The sequence below is a fragment of the Rhinolophus ferrumequinum genome, chromosome 28 (assembly GCF_004115265.2).
Source record: "Rhinolophus ferrumequinum isolate MPI-CBG mRhiFer1 chromosome 28, mRhiFer1_v1.p, whole genome shotgun sequence".
NCBI classification, from domain to species: Eukaryota; Metazoa; Chordata; class Mammalia; order Chiroptera; family Rhinolophidae; genus Rhinolophus; species Rhinolophus ferrumequinum.
Window position 1 is genome coordinate 4,411,036 of NC_046311.1, and position 22,989 is coordinate 4,434,024.

The 22,989-nt window shown below is 55.2% G+C and overlaps 1 protein-coding gene across 1 annotated transcript; it reads left to right on the forward strand.

Moving 5' to 3' along the window:
• Positions 1-307: 307 nt before the first annotated feature.
• Positions 308-22,924, forward strand: KIF7 (kinesin family member 7). The gene is made up of 20 exons (XM_033100280.1): positions 308-389; positions 2,224-2,338; positions 3,249-3,600; positions 4,893-5,093; positions 5,402-5,795; positions 5,950-6,484; positions 6,966-7,076; positions 7,652-7,879; positions 9,260-9,399; positions 9,788-9,903; positions 10,085-10,231; positions 16,917-17,113; positions 18,383-18,580; positions 18,937-19,062; positions 19,204-19,380; positions 20,237-20,452; positions 21,045-21,251; positions 21,873-22,071; positions 22,168-22,314; positions 22,536-22,924. Exons 3-20 carry the CDS (start codon positions 3,273-3,275, stop codon positions 22,898-22,900), a joined length of 4,032 nt encoding a protein of 1,343 aa, XP_032956171.1. The 5' UTR covers positions 308-389; positions 2,224-2,338; positions 3,249-3,272; the 3' UTR covers positions 22,901-22,924.
• The last annotated feature ends 65 nt before the right edge of the window (positions 22,925-22,989 follow it).

Consider the following 22,989-nt stretch of genomic DNA (forward strand, 5'->3'; position numbering starts at 1 on the left):
TCTTCTCACGTGTTAACAACTTGCCATTATGAGACTTAGGTGCCCGGCCCTAAGGTGGGCAAAATGGGCTTCAGCGGGGAGAATCAGGCCGGCCTCGCGAATTGTGGCCACAGAATTCTGTAAATCTGCACTAGCATCAGCGCGCGGCGAAGCCATCCCTCGGCGGGGCTCGGGGTGGAAACCAGGACCACGTGGTCCCGCCCCTAGGCGAGGCCCCGCCCCTCGTGGCCCCGCCCCTCCCAAGTCTCCGAGAGCCCGAGCGGGCGGAGTTGCGGGGGAGGGGCGGGATTATTTAGGGGGCGGGGGTCCTGGTGACGGCATCTGAGCGCGCCGCTCTGAGGCAGGGAGGCTGGCTGCCGGACCTGGGGGCTACCCTGGTACCTCAGCCGGTGAGTGTGGGCCCGGGGAAGGTCGAGGGCGAGGGCTGGGTGGGGTGGGGTGGGTGTGGGAGGCGCGCTCGCCCCGTCCTGAGCAGGCCTGGGCTTGGTGGCACTGGGAACCCTCTCGCCTTTGGAGTCCCGGCCCGGCACGAGGAGCCCCCACCATTGCTTCCGAGCCTCCCGGAGGCCCCTCCCTGGGCAAGCGGGAGCTCCCCTTCCCCTAGGTCCGGGGCGTGAGGCGGACATCCCGGTCCTGGTCTGGAGGAGAGAGCGCTGCTGCGGTGAGGGTCGGGTGTGCGTTTGTGACTACTTTCCCAAACTTTCTCGAAGTTCCCGCCTCCGGCTCCTGACGTTCCACCCGCGCGGGACCGCACCGGTGGAGGTGTCTGGGCGCCTTCTGGGCGCGCAGAAGCGGGGACCGCAAGGGCCTGCGAAAGCTCTGGGTCAGCGGGGCAGGTACCGACCGCTGTGTCCCCAGGGCCCGGCACTCAGCAGGGCCTGAATGCTTCAATTAAACCGTTATACGTACTGACAGAAAATATAGTCAAGCGTTGCTGAGGAATGGTAGGCGATTGCATCCTCGTGCAAACATCGTAGATGCAGTTACACACACCTGGACAGTACAGCCTACTACACACTAGGTTCTGCTACAGCCGAGGCTACAAACCTGCACAGCCTGTGAGGGCACACAACTGGAGGTACAGCACCAAGGGGACAGGCGGGTCCCTGCCTCCCAGCTCCCAGTCTGGGAGGAGCAGGGAGACCAGCAGGTACTCTGGCAATTGTAGCAGAGTGATCAATGGTTGATGGGAGCAGCCTGGGGCGGGGTGTGTATATGGGGGAGGGAGTCGGGGAAGATGGGGGAGGGGGCACAGAACAGGGGTGCTTTCTGGCTCCCTGAAGGAGGTGGAGCCAGCTTCAGCTTGGAGGAGGAGTAGGAGGAAGCTTGGATAACAGTGAGTATGTTGCAGGCAGAGAAAGCTGAGGAAAGGTGGGGTACATGTGATTAGTCCAGGTTATGCAGGGCTTGTTAGTCCCCCCCATTAAGGTTTAGACTCTCAAGGGCAGTGGGGGGCCTTTTTGGGGAGGAGTTTAAGCAGGGAGTTTGGATGTCGTTTGCATTTTTGAAAAATGGCCTTGGTTGCTGTGTCCGAGGGTCAGGGAGACAGACCAGTGAGGGGCTGGTAGAGGTCATCCTATGAAGACGTCACTGGCCAGGACCAGGGCTTGGGCATAAAATGGGGAGAAACAGGTGAACTTGAGAAATTCAGTAGCCTCCCCTTAGCTGTGGTTTTAGTCACCCATGGTTAACTGTGGTCTGAAACAATAAACAGCTGGTAAGTTTGAACTTGTGCGTCGTTCTGAGTATCGTGATGAAATCTCACAATGTCTTTGGCCGTCTTGGATGTGAGTCGGTTTGTTAAAAAACCACGCAATACCTGTGAAGCGCGGTAAAGCAAAGTGTAATAAGCAAGGTAAACCTGTGGTGAAAATCAAGTGCGTGCAAGCTGTGGGGGCTGCCTGCATAGATGGTCATGGTACCATGTTTCCCTGAAAATAAGACCGGCTCTCATATTATTTTTTGCTCCAAAAGACGTATTAGGGCTTATGTTCAGGGGACGTGATCCTGAAAAATCCTGCTAGGGTTTATTTTCCAATTAGGTCTTATTTTGGGGGAAACACGGTATCAACGCTTGTGTTCCCATGAGCCTTGTTTTACCTAATAAGCCCCAAAGTGCAAGAGTAATGATGCTGGCAATATAGGAAGCCGTAAGGTGCTTCCTTTAAGTGAAAAGGTGAAAGTTCTGGACTTAATCAGGAAAGAAAAATATCATATGCTTAGGTTGGAAGATCTGCGGTAAGAACGAGCCTTCTGTGAAGTTGCGAAGAAGGAAAACAATTCATGCTAGTTTTGCTGTCGCATCTCAAACTGCAAGAGTTAACAGCCATAGTGTGTGGTAAGTGCTAGTTAAGATGGAAAAGGCATTTCATGTGTCGGTGGAAGGTACGAACAGAAAGTGTGTTCTGAGTGGGCAGTGGGTTGCTCCCAGAAAGCATTGAGCCTCTAGGAGGACTTCAGCAAGGGCTCCCCCAAAGTGAGTGACCACGTTCACATAACTTTTACTACAGTAGGTTGTTGTAATTCTATTTTACTAGGTATGGTTAATCTCTTGCTGTGCCTAGTTTATAAATTAAACTTGACTACAGGAATGTATGTGTAGGCAAAAACATAATATATATAGGGTTTGGTTCTATCTGTGGTTTCAGGCATCCACTGGGGCTCTTGGAACATATCCCCTGCATGTCAGGGGTGGGGGGACTGCTGTACTTAGGGGATAGAATTGACAGGATTGGGCAGTGGGAGCTTGATCTCGAAGGATCTGTTGACTTTTTTGAAGGTGGGGCAGGGGGAATGATGTAACAAGCAGAGATTGGTCTCTGCCCCAGTGGCTGTTAGGGAAAGGAGTTTCGTGTGTGTGTGTGTGTGTGTGTGTGTGTGTGTGTGTGTGTGTGTCTGTCTGTCTGTCTGTCTGTGTGTCTGTCTTCATCTTCTAGGAGATGGGGTCACAGTGAAAGGGGGCCGCTGGAAAACAAGCCCTTGGATGTTAAGTGGGTGAGTTAGGGCCTTAGTTTGCCAGTGACGAGAGCCAAGAAATGTTACTGTGTAGGGCAGTTTCCTGGCCCTGGCAGCTTTTGGGCACCAGGCTGGGGCACGAGGGCGTGCGGAACTTTGGCCACCCCCCCCCCCCCCCCCCCCGTGTCTGTCCAAGGTCAGGAGCTGTAGGATCTGGCTCCAGGTCCCCTGTCGGGTGAGTCCAGCCTCTGGAGTGCAGGTGCTGATGGCAGGAACTCTTCCTCTTTCCACAGGGCCTGGAGCAGCCCTCTGTCAACATGGGCCTGGAGGCCCAGAGGCTGCCAGGGGCCGAGGAGGCCCCGGTGAGGGTGGCCCTGCGAGTCCGCCCACTGCTGCCCAAGGAGCTGCTGCACGGGCACCAGAGCTGTCTGCGGGCGGAGCCGGGACATGGCCGTGTCATCCTGGGCCGAGACCGCCACTTCGGCTTCCATGTGGTGCTGGACGAGGACGCTGGCCAGGAGGCTGTGTACCAGGCCTGCGTGCAGCCCCTGCTGGAGGCTTTCTTCGAGGGCTTCAATGCCACCGTGTTTGCCTACGGTCAGACAGGCTCCGGGAAGACGTACACCATGGGGGAGGCCAGTGTGGGTGAGTGACCCCGCTTGGGCTCCATGCCCCTGTTGAGGGGCCTCAGCAGCTCCTGAATTCCTGCCCCGCCCTCTTGCTGCCGTTCCCTTTTGAAGGAGGGGGAGCAGGTTTCTGAAACAGATCAGGAGCCCGGGGTGGGACCAGCCATATCAGTGGACTGGGCAGGGCAGGAAGGAAGGGTCCTGGGAGTCATGGATGGCCTTCTCAGCTCCATAGAGATGGGACCACGCTGGCTGGTTCTGGGGACTTTGGGGAGGAAGGGCTTGGGAACTTGGTTTGTGTCTGGACGTGGTCGGGATGGCTGTGGAGGGTCAGGACTCCAAGTTGGAGTGGTTCGAATGGGGATTGTCCTGCAAGAGGCGCCCTGGCGGCTGCATAGCAGGGCAGGTGCACTGAGGCTTGGGAGAGGCACTTTGTGACAGTTGAAGGGACTCCCCGTTTTATGGAAGGCTTTCTCTTAGATTATAAAAGTGTACTTGTCTGTCATGGACAATTAGGGAAATACAGAAAAGCACATGCACAAAATAAAATTTACTTGATCATTTCCTTTCATAAATCACTCACCCTGTTACCGGTTCAGTTTCTTTCTCTTTGAAAATTACACTTTTTTAAAAAATGAGATTATGTTGTACCCATTCTTTTGTGTCCTTTATGTTTTCTTAACAAGATCTCGTGGGCATTTCTCTCTGTCATTAAATATTCTTCAATCTGATTTTGTAATGGCTGCCTGACATTCCATTGTGAATATAAGGTAATTTATTTAACCATATCCCCTATTGGATCTTAGGATTGGACACTTGGGATTTTTGCTTTTTTTTTTTGAAGTTATGAGGAAGAGTGCTGCTCTGAACATCCTCTTATTACTTCCTTGGGATAAATTTAGGAGGTCCTTTAGATAACTAAGTGTAGACTATAGTAATGAGCTCCCTGTCTTGGGGAGTAATCAAGCCAAGGGGATCTGACGATCTGGCAGGAAAGTAGTGGAGGGGATGCTTACATCATGAAAGGCATTAGTTGACCCATGAGAGTTTGTTTTCAACTCTGAAATTCTGTGATTCTGCCTGACATCCCCCCCCCACCCCAGCATGACCTGGCTCAGGCTGGGCCCCCCCCCCCCCCCAGCATGACCTGGCTCAGGCTGGGCCCCCCCCACCCCAGCATGACCTGGCTCAGGCTGCCTGGCCCATCCCGGCCTCTGCTGCTGCCTTCTCCACACTGGCGCCCCATCCGGATGCCGGCAGGAGCCTCAGGGCCTTGGATGTCCCGCTGAAGGCACTGTGGTGTCTCCCCAGCCTCCCTTCACGAGGATGAGCAGGGCGTCATCCCACGGGCCATGGCCGACGCCTTCAAGCTCATTGACGAGAATGATCTGCTTGACTGTCTGGTGCACGTGTCCTACCTGGAAGTGTACAAAGAGGAGTTCCGAGACCTGCTTGAGGTGGGCACTGCCAGCCGTGACATCCAGCTTCGGGAAGACGACCGTGGGAACGTTGGTGAGGAAATCCTGAGTCCTCCACTGGCCGGGGTCCTCCACGGACTGGAAGTCTTTCATCTGCTGACCTGTCTGGGAGGGACACCTCCTAACTGGGAAACCCTGGGAGGTTTTGCTTCCGTGTCCCGTCTCCACCGACAGTGGTGTATTTCTTCGGCCCCCAGAGTGAGAGGCATTGAGGTGGGCGTGGGGGAAGCTGGAGCCCCTCCAGCCCAGCCCAGGAGGGGCAGGACCTGGGAAGGGGCAGCTGAGGCAGGAAGAGCTGTGGAGGGCCGGTAACAGGCTGCCCCTGCCCTTGTGTGCCCGCAGTGCTGTGTGGGGTGAAGGAGGTGGACGTGGAGGGCCTGGACGAGGTGCTGAGCGTCCTGGAGATGGGCAACGCTGCGCGGCACACGGGAGCCACACACCTCAACCGCCTGTCCAGCCGCTCACACACCGTGTTCACCGTGACCCTGGAGCAGCGGGGGCGCACCCCCAGCCGCCTGCCCCGCCCCGCCGCGGCCCAGCTGCTCGTGTCCAAGTTCCACTTTGTGGACCTGGCGGGCTCCGAGAGGGTGCTCAAGACGGGCAGCACGGGCGAGCGCCTCAAGGAGAGCATACAGATCAACAGCAGCCTGCTGGCTCTGGGCAACGTCATCAGCGCCCTGGGCGACGCGCAGCGCCGGGGCAGCCACATCCCTTACCGGGACTCCAAGATCACGCGGTGAGCCACCTGCGTCCGTCAGGGCAGCTCGGTGTGGCTGGGGGAGGCCAGTAGGGGATGGGTCCCCCTCCGGTGGTGTCTGGGGTGCGCAGCCATGCATTCCGAGGAGCCGGCCTTGGGTGGGGTCCCTGACGCACCCGCCTGGCGTCCTCAGGATCCTCAAAGACTCGCTGGGCGGCAACGCCAAGACGGTGATGATCGCCTGCGTCAGCCCCTCCTCCTCCGACTTCGACGAGACCCTCAACACCCTCAACTATGCCAGCCGCGCCCAGAACATCCGCAACCGCGCCACCATCAACTGGCGGCCGGAGGCCGAGCGGGTGCCAGAGGAGGCGGCCGGCGCGCGGGGTCCCTCTCGGCACCGCTCGGAGACGCGCATCATCCACCGTGGCCGGCGCCCCCCGGGCCCGGCCGCCGCCCCTGCCACGGCGGCTGCCCGCCTGGGCGCCGAATGCGCGCGCTACCGGGCCCGCACCGACGCTGCCTACAGCCTCCTGCGCGAGCTGCAGGCCCAGCCCGGGCTGCCTGGCGCCGCCGCCCGCAAGGTGCGCGACTGGCTGTGCGCTGTCGAGGGCGAGCGCAGCGCCCTGAGCTCCGCGTCTGGGCCCGACAGCGGCATCGAGAGCGCCTCGGCCGCGGAGGAGCAGGCCACGCAGGGGCCCGGCGGCAGAAAGGGGGCTAGAGGCCAGGTGTGGCTCTGGGGAGGAGCGGGCCGGGGAAGGGAGAAGATCTTCGGGCAGCCAGCCGTGCCTCTGCCCCCTGTCCATTAGCACAGTGCTCTGGGGATTCAGAGGCACTTCTGCTGATGACCCAGGTCACTTTTGGTAACGTCACCCAGCCTCAGGGTCTCTAAAATAGGGGTGACATTGGCACTGGTGTCTGCCTCCTGGGGTTGGTGTCAGGGTGGTGTCACAAGCACCCAGCACTGGTGAAGGCGCAGTGAGTTGTTCGATGTTAATAAAAATGATAAGAGATGGCCCAAATGACTCGCAGAGGGGACCACGGTCCAGCTGGGGTTTGGGGCGCCCAATGCAGCCAGGGCTTGGAGCAGAGTAACAAGTAGCGCTAGGGGATCCCTTGGCAGGGCAGAGAGAGGGCCCGGGTGTACCAGGGACAGGCAGGCTTGTCGTGCCAGCTCCGGGTGCTGAAGCCTCTCTTCCTGCCCGGTAGGAAGATGAGGCGGCGCTGCTGGCCCTGCAGAGTCAGGTGGCCCGGCTGGAGGAAGAGAACCGAGACTTTCTAGCTGCACTGGAGGACGCCATGGAGCAGTACAAGCTGCAGGTGGGGCCGCCCCTTCCGCGGTGGGGAGAAGGCTTCCCTGAGGAGGTGAAAGTGAGCTGGGTTTTCCTGGAGCGAGAAGAAATTAGCCGCTCTCATTCTGGCAGGGTGGATAGAGATGGGGGCATGCACAAATGAGCAAAAGTGTGGAGGTAAGGAACAGAATGACGCGGGTGGGTCGGTGGGCACGATGGTCACGAGTGGGTGGGGAAGTGGGACTCGAGGGGCAGCAGGATGGGGCAGTTGGAGTCGGACCCTTTTGTCTCAAGGTAACTGGGCCAGCATTGCTCCTGGCGCCCTCTGGTGGCAGTGATTGGGATGGAAATGGAGGACGGAGGGAGTGATCGGAGGCGGCCGGGTGGTGTGAGAGCTTGAGCCTGAACTAGTACAGTTTGTGTGTGTCGGGGTGGGTGAGCACCAAGAGGCCGTCAGAGGTATTTGGCGCTCCTCAGTTTTAGCCCAGAGCAAGCGGGTGTCCCCAGACCTCTTCAGTCTCCTGCACTTCTGCCTGTCAGCGTCCCTGCTGCACCCCCTCCCCCATCCGAGTCCCCCAGCAGCACCTGGACCATGTCTTGCAGAGCGACCGTCTGCGTGAGCAGCAGGAGGAGATGGCCGAGCTGCGGCTACGACTAGAGCTGGTGCGGCCTGGCTGGGGTGCCCCAGGGCTCCTGCAGGGCCTGCCTCCTGGGTCCTTTGTGCCCCGGCCTCACACAGCCCCCCTGGGGGGCACCCACACCCATGTGCTGGGCATGATGCCCCCTGCCTGTTTTCCTGGAGGTGAAGTTGGCCCTGAGAACTGGGGCGAGGTGAGGAAGTGGGGATGCTGGGCGTCTGCTCTGCCAGTCGGACCCGGTGGGCTCAGGCAGGGGCAGGGCGATACTGGAGAATGTCTCTCACCCCATGCTTTCATGGGACCAGCTGTGAGGTGCCCCTGCTTGTGTCCCTACAGGAAGGGCCAAGGTTTGCGTGATTCTGGTAGGGCCTCTCAGAAAGGTAGTGCCATTGGGAAGCACCAGGGCAGCTAGAGGTTGTTTGGGGGTTACAGACGGGCTTCTGGCTTCTAGCATTGGAAGGGAAGCTTGCATGCTTCCAGAGATGGGAAGCTCATCACCTCTGAGGCCTCCCTCTCTGTGTTTGGAAGCCTCTCTTTGCAAGTTTACTTTCCCATGAGCCCTAAGTTCCCTGAGTCTGGTCTCCTAGTTCTGCCACGTAGGGCCTTTTGGACAAAGGCTGCTCCTGCATCTGCCTGAAAGCGCTGGGTCATCTGAGCTCTCGAGTCCTGAGGGACTGAGGAGAGGGAGGCCATGGGTTTGCCAGAAGTCTTATGAAGCCACCACTCTGGCCAGGTGTTGTTAGCAAGATGTGACTTGGGTGTAGGTGACCTGTGTACGAGGTCGGACAATTAAGTTCGTGAACTCATCCTAGAAAAAGTGCTATATACCTCACTGCCAAATATCACTACGGTCACCTTCGAAGTACTCCCCTTGGGAAGCTCTGCTCCAGCGCCAGTGCCTAGTCCACCCTTCAAAGCAATTTTGGAACTCTTTCTGGAATGGCCATCAGAGCTGTCGTTGTATTACCCTTGATGTCCTGAATGTCATCAAAATGTCTTCCTTTCAGTATTTCTTTTCAGGTAAAGGAAGAAGTCACTGGGGGCCAGATCAGGTGAGTAGGGAGGGTGTTCCAATACAGTGATTTGTTTCCTGGCTAAAAACTCCCTCACAGACCGTGCCGTGTGAGCTGGTGCATTGTCGTGATGAATTGTTGGCGAAAAGTTCAGGTCGTCTAACTTTTTTACGCAGCCTTTTCAGCACTTCCAAATAGTAAACTTGGTTAACTGTCCAGTTGGTATAAATTCATAATGAATAATCCCTCTGATATCAGAAAAGGTTAGCAACATCGCTGCAACCAAGTTCACGAACTTAATTGTCAGACCAGACCTCGTACAAGATAGAAACAGCAGACGGTCAGCTGAGAGTACCAGGTACTGGGGGAGCCAGGGAGGGAGAAATGGGGGAAGGGAGGAAGCTCCTGCTCTGATGTGAGCTTGGAAAGGCCTCCGTGGGGTCACCAGAGATAGGTCTCAAAGGTAAGGCAGGGCTTGAGGTAGAGGTGTGAGGCGGATGGGAATGGCTGATAGAGGGGACCCTGGAGGCTTCCTGTCCTGAGCCCTGACACTCCCCTAGCAGGTGCCAAATGGCCGGGAGACTGGAGCTAAGTTGCTGGAGGAGGTAGACAGGCTGGAAAGTGGCTCTTCCGCTGCATCGGAGGAGGGGGAGGAAGGGGAGGAGGAGCCGCCACCCCCGCGGACCCTGCACCTGCGTAGGTGAGTAGGACCCACTGCCGACCTCACAGGGACCAAGTCAGGGCCTGGCTGGGAGGCTCCGTGGTCTCGGTGCCCTCACCTACGTGGCCCTGGCCGACCCTTGAGGGAGAGCAGACAGGAACTGTGGGCCCTGAACCAAGTACTTGGGGTAGGTGTACCGTGGAGTGGGCCAGGCTTCCTGCTTCTTAGTCTCCAAGGTGGTCCTCACTGCCCCCGGCTGCCCTGTACCCTCTAAGCATGGCTCCTGGCCTGGGGTTCTGCCGGGCTGACACCCCAGGGCTCCACTGACCCTGAGGGGATGGAGGGTCGGTGGTGGCCTGTCTTTCTCCCTCCGGTCCAGGAGTTGGCTGGGCTGGGGCAGGTACAGACTCCTGCGTCTGCCCTCCAGAAACGGAATCAGCAAGTGGAGCCAGAGGGAGGAGGCCAGCTCAGGGAGTCCGCCCGGCAGGAAGGACCCGGAGCTTGGCCTTGAGCAGCTGGGTGCAGCCATCCTGGAGCCCAGAGGTGGGCTTGGTGGGACACAGGGCCCCGGCCCCTCCTCCCCTCCGTGGTCCCAGACCGGCTACCCTGGACACTGCACACCTCACCCCTGCCTGCCCCTGCCCAGGACCTGCCTCTCCCCTTACCCCCGGTGCCTCCCCCGCTGTTGGCTGGGGCAACAGACTTGACAGTGGGTCTTGTACAGCGGTCCGTGGGAGCAAGGCCCAGGCGCGGCCCCGCCAGGTCCCCGCTGCCTCCGAGTGGCGGCTGGCCCAAGCCCAGCAGAAGATCCGGGAGCTGGCCATCAACATCCGTGTGAAGGAGGAGCTCATTGGGGAACTGGTCCGCACAGGTGAGGAGTGGGCGCTGGGGCGGCCCCCACTCGAGGCTGGGTTTGGAGCAGGGGCCAGATGGCCTTGGTTTGATGCCCAGCTCAGCCTCTTCCATTTGTGTGACCCTAAAAGCAGGTCGGATAACCCCTTTGTGCCTCAGCTTTCTCATCTCTAAAATGGGGATAATTAATGGTACCTGCTTCCCAGGGTTGTTGTCAGGATGTTGTCAGGAATGAGTTAATTCAGGTAAAATGGTTAGAGTAGCTCTCAGGAAGCGTTACCTATTATTTACCCAGTGCCTGCTGTGTATCAGGCACTGTACTGGAATCTCTCAGTCCTGGGGAACACATAGGGTCCCCAAATCATGCTACATTTACTACTGGTCATACATGTGACTTGGTAGGAGGTGATTTTAAGTGGGGGGACCCGTTGAACCTTTTTATCAATAGTTACAAATTTAGTATAAAATGCAGTGTGAAAAATTTTGAACAGAAAATAAGACTAGTACAGTGGGTCTCCGTACACCCATCACCAAGATTAGCAGTTACCAAGTTTCTCCCACGTTTTATTCTTCTTTTCATTGCTGAAATACATATACATTGGGGTGTCAAAAAAAAAATGTCTACAAGTGGACGCTTTGGTCAGCGTTGCTCAAGCTGTCATCAGAAGTGTCTGGACGCTGATGGGAACCACTCTGAGCACCTCTTGTAATTGCAGAAGTCAAACGTGACTTGTACTCATCTTTTGTTATCGGTATATATTGAGTATTACAATTTTAATGTTTTTCCCCCTTTCTTTCTTAAAATGTGTATACATTTTTTTTGGCACCCCCAGTATTGTAATTGACAGTGGGTTTAAAACATTATGTAAACTTCAGGTGTGTGATTCTATAATACATAATCTGTATATTGTACTGTGCGCTCACCACGCAGTCTAGTCTCCTCCCGTCACCATATATTTGACCTTCTTCTCCCTCTTCATCCTTCCCTTCTGGTCACCTCCATACTGTTGTCTGTGTCTACGAGTTTGTTTGTTGCTTTGTTTTATATCCCACATATAAGTGAAATCCTATGGTCCTTGTCTGTTTCCATCTGACTTATTTCACTTTGCGTGATACTCTCAAACTCCATCACTGTTGTGGCAAATGACAATATTTCATCATTTTTTGTGGCTGAGTAATATCAATTGTGTATATGTATCACCTCTTCTTTATCCAATCATCTATCAAAAGACACTTCAGTTTTCATGTCTTGGCCTCCGTGAATAATGCTTCAATGAACCTGGGTGTGGAGTACATAGATCGTTATAAATAAACGTTTTCCAATTTTTCGGGTAGATACCCAGAAGACGGATTGCTGGGTCATATGGTAAGTCTATGCTTAATTTTTTGAGGAACCTCCACACTGTTTTCCTCAGTGGCTGCACCAGTTTATATTCCCACCAGCAGTGTACAAGGGTTCCTTTTCTCCACAGCCTCTCCAACACTTGTTATTACTTGTCTTAGTAATATTAGTTCTGACAGGTGTGAGGTGATATCTCATTGTGGTTTTGATTTGTATTTCCCTGATGATTAGTGATGTTTTTATATAGCTGTTGGCCATTTGTATGTCTTCTTGGGAGCAGTGTCTGTTCAGGTCATCTGCCTGGTTTTTGTTTTGTTTGTTTTTTTTTATTGGGGAAGGGGAACAGGACTTTATTGGGGAACAGTGTGTACTTCCAGGACTGTTTTTTCCAAGTCAAGTTGTCCTTTCAGTCTTAGTTGTGGAGGGCGCAGCTCAGCTCCAGGTACAGTTTCCATTGCTAGTTGCAGGGGGCGCAGCCCACCATCCCTTGCGAGAGTCGAACTGGCAACCTTGAGGTTGAGAGGACGCACTCCAACCAACTGAGCCATCCGGAAGCTCAGCGGCAGCTCAGCTCAAGGTGCCGTGTTCAATCTTAGTTGCAGGGGGCACTGCCCACCATCCCTTGTGGGACTCGAGGAGTTGAACTGGCAACCTTGTGGTTGAGAGCCCACTGGCCCATGTGGGAATTGAACCGGCCGCCTTCAGAGTTAGGAGCACGGAGCTCTAACCGCCTGAGCCACCGGGCCGGTCCCTGTTTTTTTTTTTTTTTTGTTGTTTTTTTTAAGACTTTTATTAAAATATAGGTCACATACAATATTAGTTTCAGGTGTACACAATAGTTATTCAAAATTGATACACCTAAAGAAGTGATCACCATAAGTCTAGCGTTATACCTGGAAATTTGAACCATTTATTTCCTTTCACTGTGTCCCCCTTATAATTTTTCAGTTATTGTTGACATTCAATAACTTATATTTCTGATGTACAGTATAGTGGTTATACATTTACATAATTTAAGAAGTGATCCCCCTGACTAATACTCACGTGGCACTCTACATAGTTATTACCATATTATTGACTGTATTCCCTATGGTTTACTTTACAACTCCGTGACTATTTCGTAATTTTCAGTTTGTATTTCTTTATCCCTTCACCTTTTTCACCCTGTCCCCCAACCCCTTCCCATCTAGCACCCCAGTAAATCCAGTATGCATCTGACACCATCCAGTTATTACAATAGTAATGACTATATTTCTTTTATGCTATATACTATATCCCCATGATTACTTTATAACAACTAATTTGTACTTCTTAATCCCTTCCCGCATTTAACCTACCCTCCTAACATCCTTCCGTCAGGCAACCATTAAAATGTTCTCTCTATTGATGAGTTTGTTTCTGTTTTGTTTATTTTGTTCTTTAGATTCCACTTATAAGTGAAATCACGTTCCATTTCGCTGTATGACATGCTTCACTCAGTACAACACCTTCCAGGTCCATCCATGCCGCTGCAGATGGCAAGAACCCATTCCGTTCCCTGGCCGAGCAATATTTTGCTGTATATATGTACCACCTCCTCTGTCCATTCATACACCCAGGCTGCCTCCACATCTTGGCCCTTGTAAACAGCGCTGCAATGAACATTGGGATGCACATGTCCCCTCGAAGTAGTGTTTTGGGTTTCTTCAGATACCACAGAGTGGGATTACCAGGTCCTTCTTTGTCTCCTGCTATAGTTTTTGGTTTAAAGTCTATTTTGTTTGGAATAAGTATTGCCACCCCAGCTATTTCAGTTTGTTTCTATTTTCATGAAATATCTTCTTCCATCCCTTTATCTTCAGTCTGTGTGTGTCTTTAGGTCTGAAGTGTATCTCTTGTAGGAAGCATAAGTAAGGGTCTTGTTTTCTTATTTAGGCCTCCCAACTTTTGATTGGAACATTTAAGCCATTTACATTTAAAGTAACTGTTGACAGATGTGTAAATACTGCTTTTTTATTATTTATTATTTTTTTGTCTTCAGTCCTTCTAAGATTTCTGGTAATAGTGATTTGGTGGTGATGAACTCCTCGGTTAAAGCTTTTTGTTTCTGGGAAGGTCTTTATCTGTCCTTCGATTCTAAATGATAGCCTTTTTGAGTAGAGCAGTCTTAGCTGAAGGTCCCTGCTTTTTATCGCTTTGAATATTTGCTGCCAATCCCTTGTCTGCAAAGTTTCTGTGGAGAAATCAGCTGAAAGTACCTCCAGGGGAGCTTCCGTAAGACTGCTTTTCTCTTGCTCATTTTCAGATTCTCTCTTTGCCTTTAACCTTTATCCTCAGACGCAGAGCTCCAAACACTGGTTATCAGGTGTTGAAGTCCTCACTAAGATCGTTGGGCATCCTGATAACCAGTGTTTGGAGCTCTGCGTCTGGGGATTGCTTGTCTCCGTTTTGTTTAGTCCTTTTGCTGGAGTTTTGTTGTGTTCTTTTATTTGGGACATGTTTCTTTGTCTCCCCCTTTGGCTGCTTCCTTGTGTTTGTTTCTGTGTATTAGGTTGGGCTGCTATGTTGCCTGGTTAATAGAGTGGCCTTACGTAATAGGTGTCCTGTGGGACCCAGTGGCACAGTCTCTCTGGTCTTCAGAGCCAGGTGTGTCCCTGGTGTGGGTTGTGGGTTCCCTCCTGCTGTAGTTGAGACTTGATTGCGGGGCTCTGGTGCCTGCCCTGTCTGCTTTTTGGGTGTGTTGTCCTTGGAGGTGGCAGGTGATGCTCCAGCCCAGTCCGAAGCTGACCCTGGGAGGGACCTGCTGCAGGCCAAGTTCAATTGCAGTCGGTGCCCCGTTGGGGGCCACGTGGCGTGAGCCACAAAGCGATTCAGAGATGGGCGCTGCCGGCCCTGTGCTTGGAGGTGCTTTGAGAGGCCAAGTTGTGAACGAAGGCCAGGTGTCGCTAGTGCCGGCCTGGGGCTGCTCAGCCAGAGGAACAGGACACGCTAAAGCCAAATGCTGCTTGTTTGGATTTTGTGAACCTTTGAGAGATTTTAGGAACGTCTGCTGCATGAGCCAGGGTAAGCTGTTTATAAGGAAAAGCCACTGGAAGCGCCAGGCAGACTAAAGGTGAGAGCCAGTTGGATGGACACTCACATACGGCTGTGCCTCCACGCAGGGAGCTGGAGGGCTCAACAAAGAAACAATGGCTCCTGCCAGGTCCTCCATCTGTGAGAAAGCTGCCCCTCCAGCCTATACCCTGAAGGTAACAATTCGGTTTCTCCCCATTCTGTCCCTTGTGCTTTTCGAGCTGCTGCCCCAGCGCTGGAGCTCAGAGCAGGAGAGTCCATCAGCGAGTAAGTCCGTCCGTGGGCCCTTTAAGGTGAGCACCTCGGAGTGCAGTGGCCCTCGTCCCACTTAGCCACAATCTCTGCTGGTTGTCACAGCCAGAAGTTACGGGGACTTCTCTCCCGGCACTGGAACCCTGGGCTGCGAAGGGCTGGGACCCCTCCCTCCTCGGGGGGCAGGGGACCTCTGCAGCTGAGATGTCCCTCCCGATTCCTAATGGTCACACGTGGGTGTGGGGCCAGCCTGTTCTGTGTCTCTATCCCTCCTACCAGTCTCGAGGTGGCATCTTCTGTATGTCTGTCGTTCGTAGTTGTAGGGCTTCGGTTCAGACGCTTCTCAATCATGGTGGTTCTGCGGTTTAGTTGTAATTGACGTGGTCCTGAGAGGAGGTGAGCACAGCGTTTACTCCACCATCTTGACTGGAAAATCCATCTGCCCATGTTTTAATTGGATTGTTTTTTTGTTGTGAGTTGTTTTTTTTTTAATATATTTTGGATATTAGCCCCTTCTTGGAAGTATGATTTGCAAATATCTTTTCCCATTCAGTTGGTTGCTGTTTGTTTTGTTGATTGTTTCTTTTATTGTGCTAAAGCTTTTGCGTTTGTAGTCTCATTCATTTATTTTTGCTTTTATTTTCCTTACCTTTGGGGGTAAGTTCCCAAAAACCTCTCAGACCCAGGCAGGTCCATAACTTTAGTACATGTGTTCTCTTTTATGTGTTTTATTGTTTCATGTCGTATATTCAAGTGCCTAATCCATTTTGAGTTAATTTTTGTATGTGATGTCAAATGGCAGTGTAGTTTCATGCTTTTGCAGTTGGTTTTCCAATGCTCCCAATACTGTTTATAGACGAGGTTTTCCTTTTCCCTGTTGACTCTTTGGCTATAATCAGTTGCCCACATACACGTGGGTTTATTTCTGGGTTCTATGTTTTGGCCAGTATGATATTGTTCTGATAACTGTATAACTGTAGCTTTGTATTGTAATTTGAAATCAGGGAGTTCGATACCTCCAGTTTGGTTCTTTTTTCTCAGGATTGCTTTGGCTTCAGGGTCTCTTGGTCCAAAAGAATTGGAGGATTTTTTTGTTCTATTTCTGTGAAAAATGCCATTGGTGTTTTGGTAGGGATTGCATTGAATCTAGATTGCTTTGGGCGGTATGGACTTTGTTCCTTTCTGCTGCGAGGGGGAAGTGGGGTACTGCTCCTGCCCCTCTTACACCCCAGGCTGTAGTGTGAGAGCTGCAGCCTGACCTCTCGCACTGACCAGAGCTGCAGTGGGCGCCAGACTGCGCTGCGGCCACCGTTCTGACCCCTACTACTCATTCCATTACCCCATTTTCTGATGTGCTAGTACCTGAATGTTGCAGGGGTGTTTGTGTGCTGGGCAGGGGGTCCTTTGTTGAGTTAGAGTTGTCCCACTTGTAAATTTAAGGGAGGGAGAAACACTGGAGTCTTATCACTCAGCCATGATGCTGACCTCATCCCCCAAAATATTTTGATGCAAATCCCAAACATCATGTCATTTCATCCCGACTCCTTTCATCTTTGTGGGCTTTTTAGAAACATAAATAAAAATGCCATTAGCACATGTAACAAAACTGTCATCTCAGGACTGAGAGCATAAACACTCATCCTCAATCAGTCAGCAGTGTCTGTGCACAGCTGGTTTGCTTGATTCAGGCTCCAAAATGGTTCCCTACAGTGTTTGCTTGTTGGGTCTGCCCTCCATACTTCCAGCAAATGGAAGTTAGTTCTAGAGGCTTATTTATATGCAGGCTCATTGTATATGTATTTTAGCATGTATTAGGTAAAAATAAAACTAGTTCACCTGTGATTTCCCTGAGTCACTGCTATGGATGAGGCTAATTTCAAAAGTGAGTCTCTTGCAAGAAAAATAGAAGTCAGTCTTGGTGTTGGTGGTACAAGTCTTGGCACAACCCCTGTAGGTGTCCGTGGCTGACAGAGGTTTGGAACACCTCCCAGGGGATTGAACAGGTGGTGCTCATGGAGGAGAGGGGCTGCCTGTGCTGACGCGGCCCCCGTTCTTGCAGGGAAGGCGGCCCAGGCCCTGAACCGTCAGCACAGCCAGCGCATCCGGGAGCTGGAGCAGGAGGCCGAGCACGTGCGGGCCGAGCTGAGTGAAGGCCAGCGACAGCTGCGGGAGCTGGAGGGCAAGGAACCCCAGGATGCTGGCGAGCGGTCCCAGCTCCAGGAGTTCCGTAGGAGGGTCGCTGCCGCCCAGAGCCAGGTGCAGGTCAGCGCCAGGACCTGGGGGTGGTAGCTGCAGCCGCCGAGGCTGGGGTCCCGGGAGCAAGACAGGTGGGCTCTGGGGCCCAAGCTCACAATGGCACCTGTGAGTGCCAAGGCCCTCGTGCCCAGATGGCTGGTGGTGCTGATGCCCTCCTGACCTCCCAGGGTGAGGCTAGAGTTTTATCAAAGCTGGCAGTACCAGGGGTCAGCCCAGCTTTAAACACAGCATTGGCAGGGACGTGGGTCCTGCCTGACAACCATCTGGGAGAGCAAGGAGGACAGTCAGCCCTTCCTCGTGCAGCCCTCCCTCCGTTCAGCTCCCCAGGCACTTACCTGTCCATTTATCTTCCCTCTGTCTGTCTCCCCATCAGTCCATGTAATCCACCTGTTTATCCCTTTAGCAGTTGATGTGACCAAGTGTCCATTTATCCATCTCTCACCTTTCTATTCCCTTTTATCGATCCGTGAATTGTCGGTCCATCCTGGTTTTTACCTTTACATGATCCCATCCATCTTTCTGTCTACCCATCCTTCCATCTGTCCGTCCATCTTTCATTCCATTTCGCTGTTCAGGTGTCCAGGAGAGAATATATTAGCGTGGTCAGGAACATGGGCTCTGGGGCCTGACTGCGTGGATTTGAATCCTAGCTCGGCCATTTATTAGCTGTGTGCCCTTGGTCAGGTTTCCTAACCTCTCTGTGCTTCAGTTTCCTAATCTGTTAAGTGGGGATAATCTACTTTTTGATAGGCTTGTTAGGATCACTTAACATACCCAGAGCACTTGGTGTGTGCCTAGTATGTAGTGTCAGCGTACCTCCCATAAGTAGTCTTGATATATATATTTTGTTAATGAACTTTTTTATTTATTTTATTTTTTTATTGGGGGATATTGGGGACCAAACTGTGTTTCTCCAGGGCCCATCAGCTCCAAGTGGTTGTCCTTCAATCTAGTTGGGAGGGCGCAGCTCAGCTCTATGTCCAGTCGCCGTTTTCAATCTTTAGTTGCAGGGGGCGCAACCCACCATCCTATATAGGAATTGAACTGACAACCTTGTTGTTAAGAGCTCCCTCTCTAACCAACTGAGCCATCCGGCCGCCCCAGTGTTGACATTTTTATCCGTCCGTCATCTACCCTCCTGCTTTCCCGTCTGTGGCCCCGTCTCTCTATCCATTCATCGTTCCTCGGCCCGCCTGCCCTTGCGTGCCCAACACTGGGCCCGACTGGCAGCGCCCTGCGCCCGCCCAGCTGAGGCTGTGTTCGCCCCAGGTGCTGAAGGAGAAGAAACAGGCGACGGAGCGGCTGGTGTCGCTGTCGGCCCAGAGTGAGAAGCGGCTGCAGGAGCTCGAGAGGAGCGTGCAGCTCATGCGACAGCAGCAAGGGCAGCTGCAGAGGCGGCTTCGTGAAGAGACAGAGCAGAAGCGGCGCCTGGAGACGGAAGTGAACAAGCGACAGCACCGCGTCAAGGTCTGTGTCCTATCCTGGGCCTACCACTCACAGCCACTGTCACTTGGCCTCCCTGAGTTTTTCTTACTTGCAAATGAGGAGAGTTATAGGAAAGTCAGGGCCAGGCAGGGTGAGAGTTCAGGGCCAAGCATGTCACCTCGTAGGAGCTGGATCAACGTTTGCTTCCATTTGCTGGCAGACTCGGGCGGGCGGCAGGGCTGGGAACACCGTGCAGAGCTGTCTTGGGAGCGGGCAGGCAGGCACTCCGCTGGCCCTGGGGATTACAGGCGGGCTCCGGTGGGTCGCCGGCACGCACAGCCCGCCCCCAGCCTCTGGCCCCGCCCCCTCACCACTGACCCCTCCCCCTTCACCCTCAGGAGCTGGAGCTGAAGCATGAACAGCAGCAGAAGATCCTAAAGATTAAGACCGCAGAGATCGCAGCGTTCCAGAGGAAGCGGCGCAGCGGCAGCAGCGGCTCTGTGGTCAGCCTGGAGCAGCAGCAGGTGCGCCTGGGCCGCCGCACTGCCAGCTGCGCCCACAGCCTGGCCGGGCAGCCCTGGCCGTTGGCTGGCTCAGCTGCTGGGCTCACCATTCTCCCCAGCTGGCGGCTGAGGCGCCTCCCTGCCTCTCCTTCTTTCCCTCAGAAGATCGAGGAGCAGAAGAAGTGGCTGGACCAGGAGATGGAGAAGGTCCTGCGGCAGCGGCGGGCGCTGGAGGAGCTGGGGGAGGAGCTCCGCAAGCGCGAGGCCATCCTGGCCAAGAAGGAGGCCCTGATGCAGGAGAAGACCGGGCTGGAGAGCAAGCGCCTGCAGTCCAGCCAGGTGAGGTCCTGCCAGGTGAGCGTCTGCGGGGTGACGTCCCTGCCTGGTAAAGCGCTCCTGCTGGGCTACAAGAACTCGGGGCTGTAGGATGTGTGTGACGCAGGTGCTGAGGTCTGGGTAGAAACTCCAGGTATCCATCCCTCAGTGCTGTTCACCTCAGGAGCTTCTGCTCTGAGCCTGTGCAGGCAGGACGAGGACTGGCAGGTGCGATGGGCGGAGACAGCCTTCCCGGCACTGGGCGGACAGAGCTGCCCCCCCACCCCCAGAACCCCCCAGGTCTTCCGGGCTTCACCACTCCCTCGCGAGTAGGACCCTACTGAGCCAGTTTCCTGCTGTCAAATGGAGTCATAACGTTGCTCTGAGGATTCGAGGGGTGGGGGGCGCCTGTGAAACTCGGGTGCTTGGGCCGGATCCCCACGGGGTTCCAGACCCACCTCTGCTGTCGTGGAGCACGCCGACGTGCAGGAGCGTTCAGGGTGCTGCTGCATTCGCCAAATGTCCCCTGGCCATTAGCGCCCTCACTTCCCCATCTTATGCTCCAGGAAGGGCCTTTTGGGTTTGGCCACTAATTTCCTGTCATTCCCATCACAAATCCCAGCCGTCGTCTCAGTGACAGGCTACCACCGCCCCGCTCTACTCTGGCCCTTGTCAGGAGTGCTTTGTCCGTCTGTCTGGACCATCCTTCCCGGCCGTCTGTGGGGGCTTCCACTCCTGAGCCAGGCCTCCCTGTCGAGCGGGCTCCCGGATTATAGGATTCTCGTGGGAAGGGCCTCTGGTCTCCTTAGCAACCACGGGTGGGCTGTTGCCCTGTGATGGGGCCCGCCCCTCCCCTGATCCCTTGGTGCCCCCCCCCCAGGCCCTCAACGAGGACATCGTGCGAGTGTCCAGCCGGCTGGAGCAGCTGGAGCAGGAGCTGTCCGAGAAGAGCGGGCAGCTGCGGCCGGGCAGTGCTCAGAGCCAGCGCCAGCTCCGTGGGGAGATCGACACCCTGCGCCAGGAGAAGGACTCGCTGCTGAAGCAGCGCCTGGACATCGACGGCAAGCTGCGGCAGGGCGGCCTCCTGTCCCCCGAGGTACGCCCGCTGTCCGTCTGCTGGCATCCTCTTGCTCTGGTCTTGCTGCTTTGGGACACGAGTCCCTCCTGTCAGCCCAGAGAGGACTGGACTGGCCCCCCCCTCTAGCTCCCTTGTCTGGGCCTCTCAGTGCCCTTCCAGCTGGAACCTGGACTCGCTGTGCGTCCTGCGCTGCATTGCTCGCTGGCCCACATGTCGGCTCCCCATGTGGGAACGAGTGTCGGGGCCACACCAGTGTGCCTCCTGTGAGCAGCACAGGAAGCCTGTTACGTGCCTCACCCAGCAGAGCCTCTGGTGGCTTGGGGGCCACCTCGCCAGGCCTTTCCTTCGGTGCAGGTCACTCGGATGCCCTGAGCTTCAGAAAGCAGCCTCTGAGCAGAGCCCCAGCTGCCCCACCTGTGATGGAAGCGTCCCTGTCCCTGCCAGTGGGCAGGGGCACCTCTCTGGACGTGCTGCTCTGTGCTCAGGATGAGGGGATACTTAGTGCTCAGTTGTGGCTGTGTGTGCGCTGAGGTCCTAGTCGTTGAGGGAGGGGGTGCCTGGCGGTGCAAGGAGCTGGGGCCCTCCTCCATGCATGCCCATGTCCGCACAGGAGGAGCGGACGCTGTTCCAGCTGGACGAGGCCATCGAGGCCCTGGACGCGGCCATTGAGTACAAGAACGAGGCCATCACCTGCCGCCAGCGGGTGCTGCAGGCCTCGGCCTCCTTGCTGTCCCAGTGCGAGATGAACCTCATGGCCAAGCTCAGCTACCTCTCGTCCTCAGAGACCAGAGCCCTTCTCTGCAAGTATTTCGACAAGGTGGGTCACGGGCCCACAAGCCCTTGCGTCTTCCTCCTGCAGTATGTTCGGGGGGAGGGGTCGGAGGGCAGCTCCAGAGAATGTCCTGTGTCCGCCCAGATGGGAGTTGGAATCAGGACCAACTCCAGTCTCCAGGGCTGCCTTGGACTCGCCTCGTCAAAGCCTGTGTTACTTAGTGAAACAGCATTTTGGAGTAGCCCTTGCCTAGACTGGTGGTCTCAACAGGGGATGATTTTGCTAGCCCAGGGGACCCATAGCCATTTCTGGTTGTTGCAACAGTCTGGATAGAGGCCAGAGATGCTGCTAAACATCCTTCAGCGTGTCCCATCCATCCCACAACGCAAAGTTGCGTGGCCCACAGTGTCAGTGGTGGGTGGGGAGGTGAAGCCCTGGCCTCTGAAACCGTACGTGACGATCTGCCTGTGAGCTCCTTAGTGTGTGCCTGGGAAGGGGTTTGAGGCAGGGATGGCAAGTAGGACTCCTCTGCGAGCCGGCTCTCATCATTTGGGAATCGCTGCCTAAAATGCCTGAGGGCTCAGCAGGCGACCCTGGTGATTTCTTAGTGGCATCTGCCATGGTAGCAACTTTGCCAAATGCCCACTGTCCTGGGTCTCGGGACAGGTAGTGACACTCCGAGAAGAGCAGCACCAGCAGCAGATCGCCTTCTCGGAGCTGGAGATGCAGCTGGAGGAGCAGCAGCGGCTGGTGTATTGGCTGGAGGTTGCCCTGGAGCGGCAGCGCCTGGAGATGGACCGCCAGCTGACCCTGCAGCAGAGGGGCCACGCGCAGGACTTGCAGCTCCTCCTGCAGCAGAGTCGAGGTGACAGGCCCTCTCCTGGCACGGGGGCTGTGGTGGCTGCCGCCTGCCCACCCTGCCCACAGCCCCTCACCACTCTTCTCTGCCTGTCCCCTCTAGACCAGCTTGGGGGAGGGCTCGCGGACAGTAAGAGGCAATACGAGAGCAGGATTCAGGCTCTGGAGAAGGAGCTGGGCCGCTTCATGTGGATGAACCAGGAGCTGAGGCAGAGGCTCAGCGGTGTGACCGCCACGGCCCAGAGCAGGGGTAAGTGCTCGCCGGGACGGACGGACCGACGGAGCACGCTTTACCCGGCCTTCCTTGCCGCTGCCAGGTTTCTTCCTTTGTTTTGGGGAAAGCTCAGAAGCCACTCCAACTTCAGCTCTTACTGGGGCGTTTCACACGTAGCTTATTGCACTGGGGTGTTGGGAAGCTAGGGTGTCAGGGCGGTGCTGCTCCCTCCATGACAAGGATGTCCTCGGGGACAGGTGGGGAGAAGAGGACCCTGTGCCTGGAGAACAGACAACCCCTTGGCAATGAAGACGAGCTCCTCCCAGCACCCGAGCTTCTCTGGCAGCACCCCCCAGTGGAAGGTGTCCCCCGCGCCCGGGAGGAGACGCGGGACGTGGTCCGGGCCCCACTCCCGCTGACATGGAGACGCTCCAGCCTGTGCGGTGAAGAGCAAGGCTCCCCAGAGGAGCTGCGCCAGCGGGAGGCCGCGGAGCCCCTTGGGCGGGTGCTGCCCGTGGGGGAGGTAGGTCTGCCCTGGAACCCGGGGCCCTTGGCCCGGCCGCGGAGGGAGCTGCGAAGGGCCAGCCCAGGGATGATCGATGTGCGGAGAAACCCCCTGTAGTCTCCTGGGCAGAGCCGGCCTGGAGGGAGGTGCCGGGACGTCTGCACAGGACAGCCTCGCCTCACTCAAATCCACATCCTGATCTTCAC

Coding starts and splice junctions, on each gene's coding strand:
- KIF7 (XM_033100280.1), top strand. CDS start 3,273: ATGGGCCTGGAGGCCCAGAGGCTGCCAGGGGCCGAGGAGGCCCCGGTG. Junction 6,485..6,965: donor GAAAGGGGGCTAGAGGCCAG/GTGTGGCTCTGG, acceptor CCTGCCCGGTAG/GAAGATGAGGCGGCGCTGCT. Junction 7,880..9,259: donor GCCCTGAGAACTGGGGCGAG/GTGAGGAAGTGG, acceptor ACACTCCCCTAG/CAGGTGCCAAATGGCCGGGA.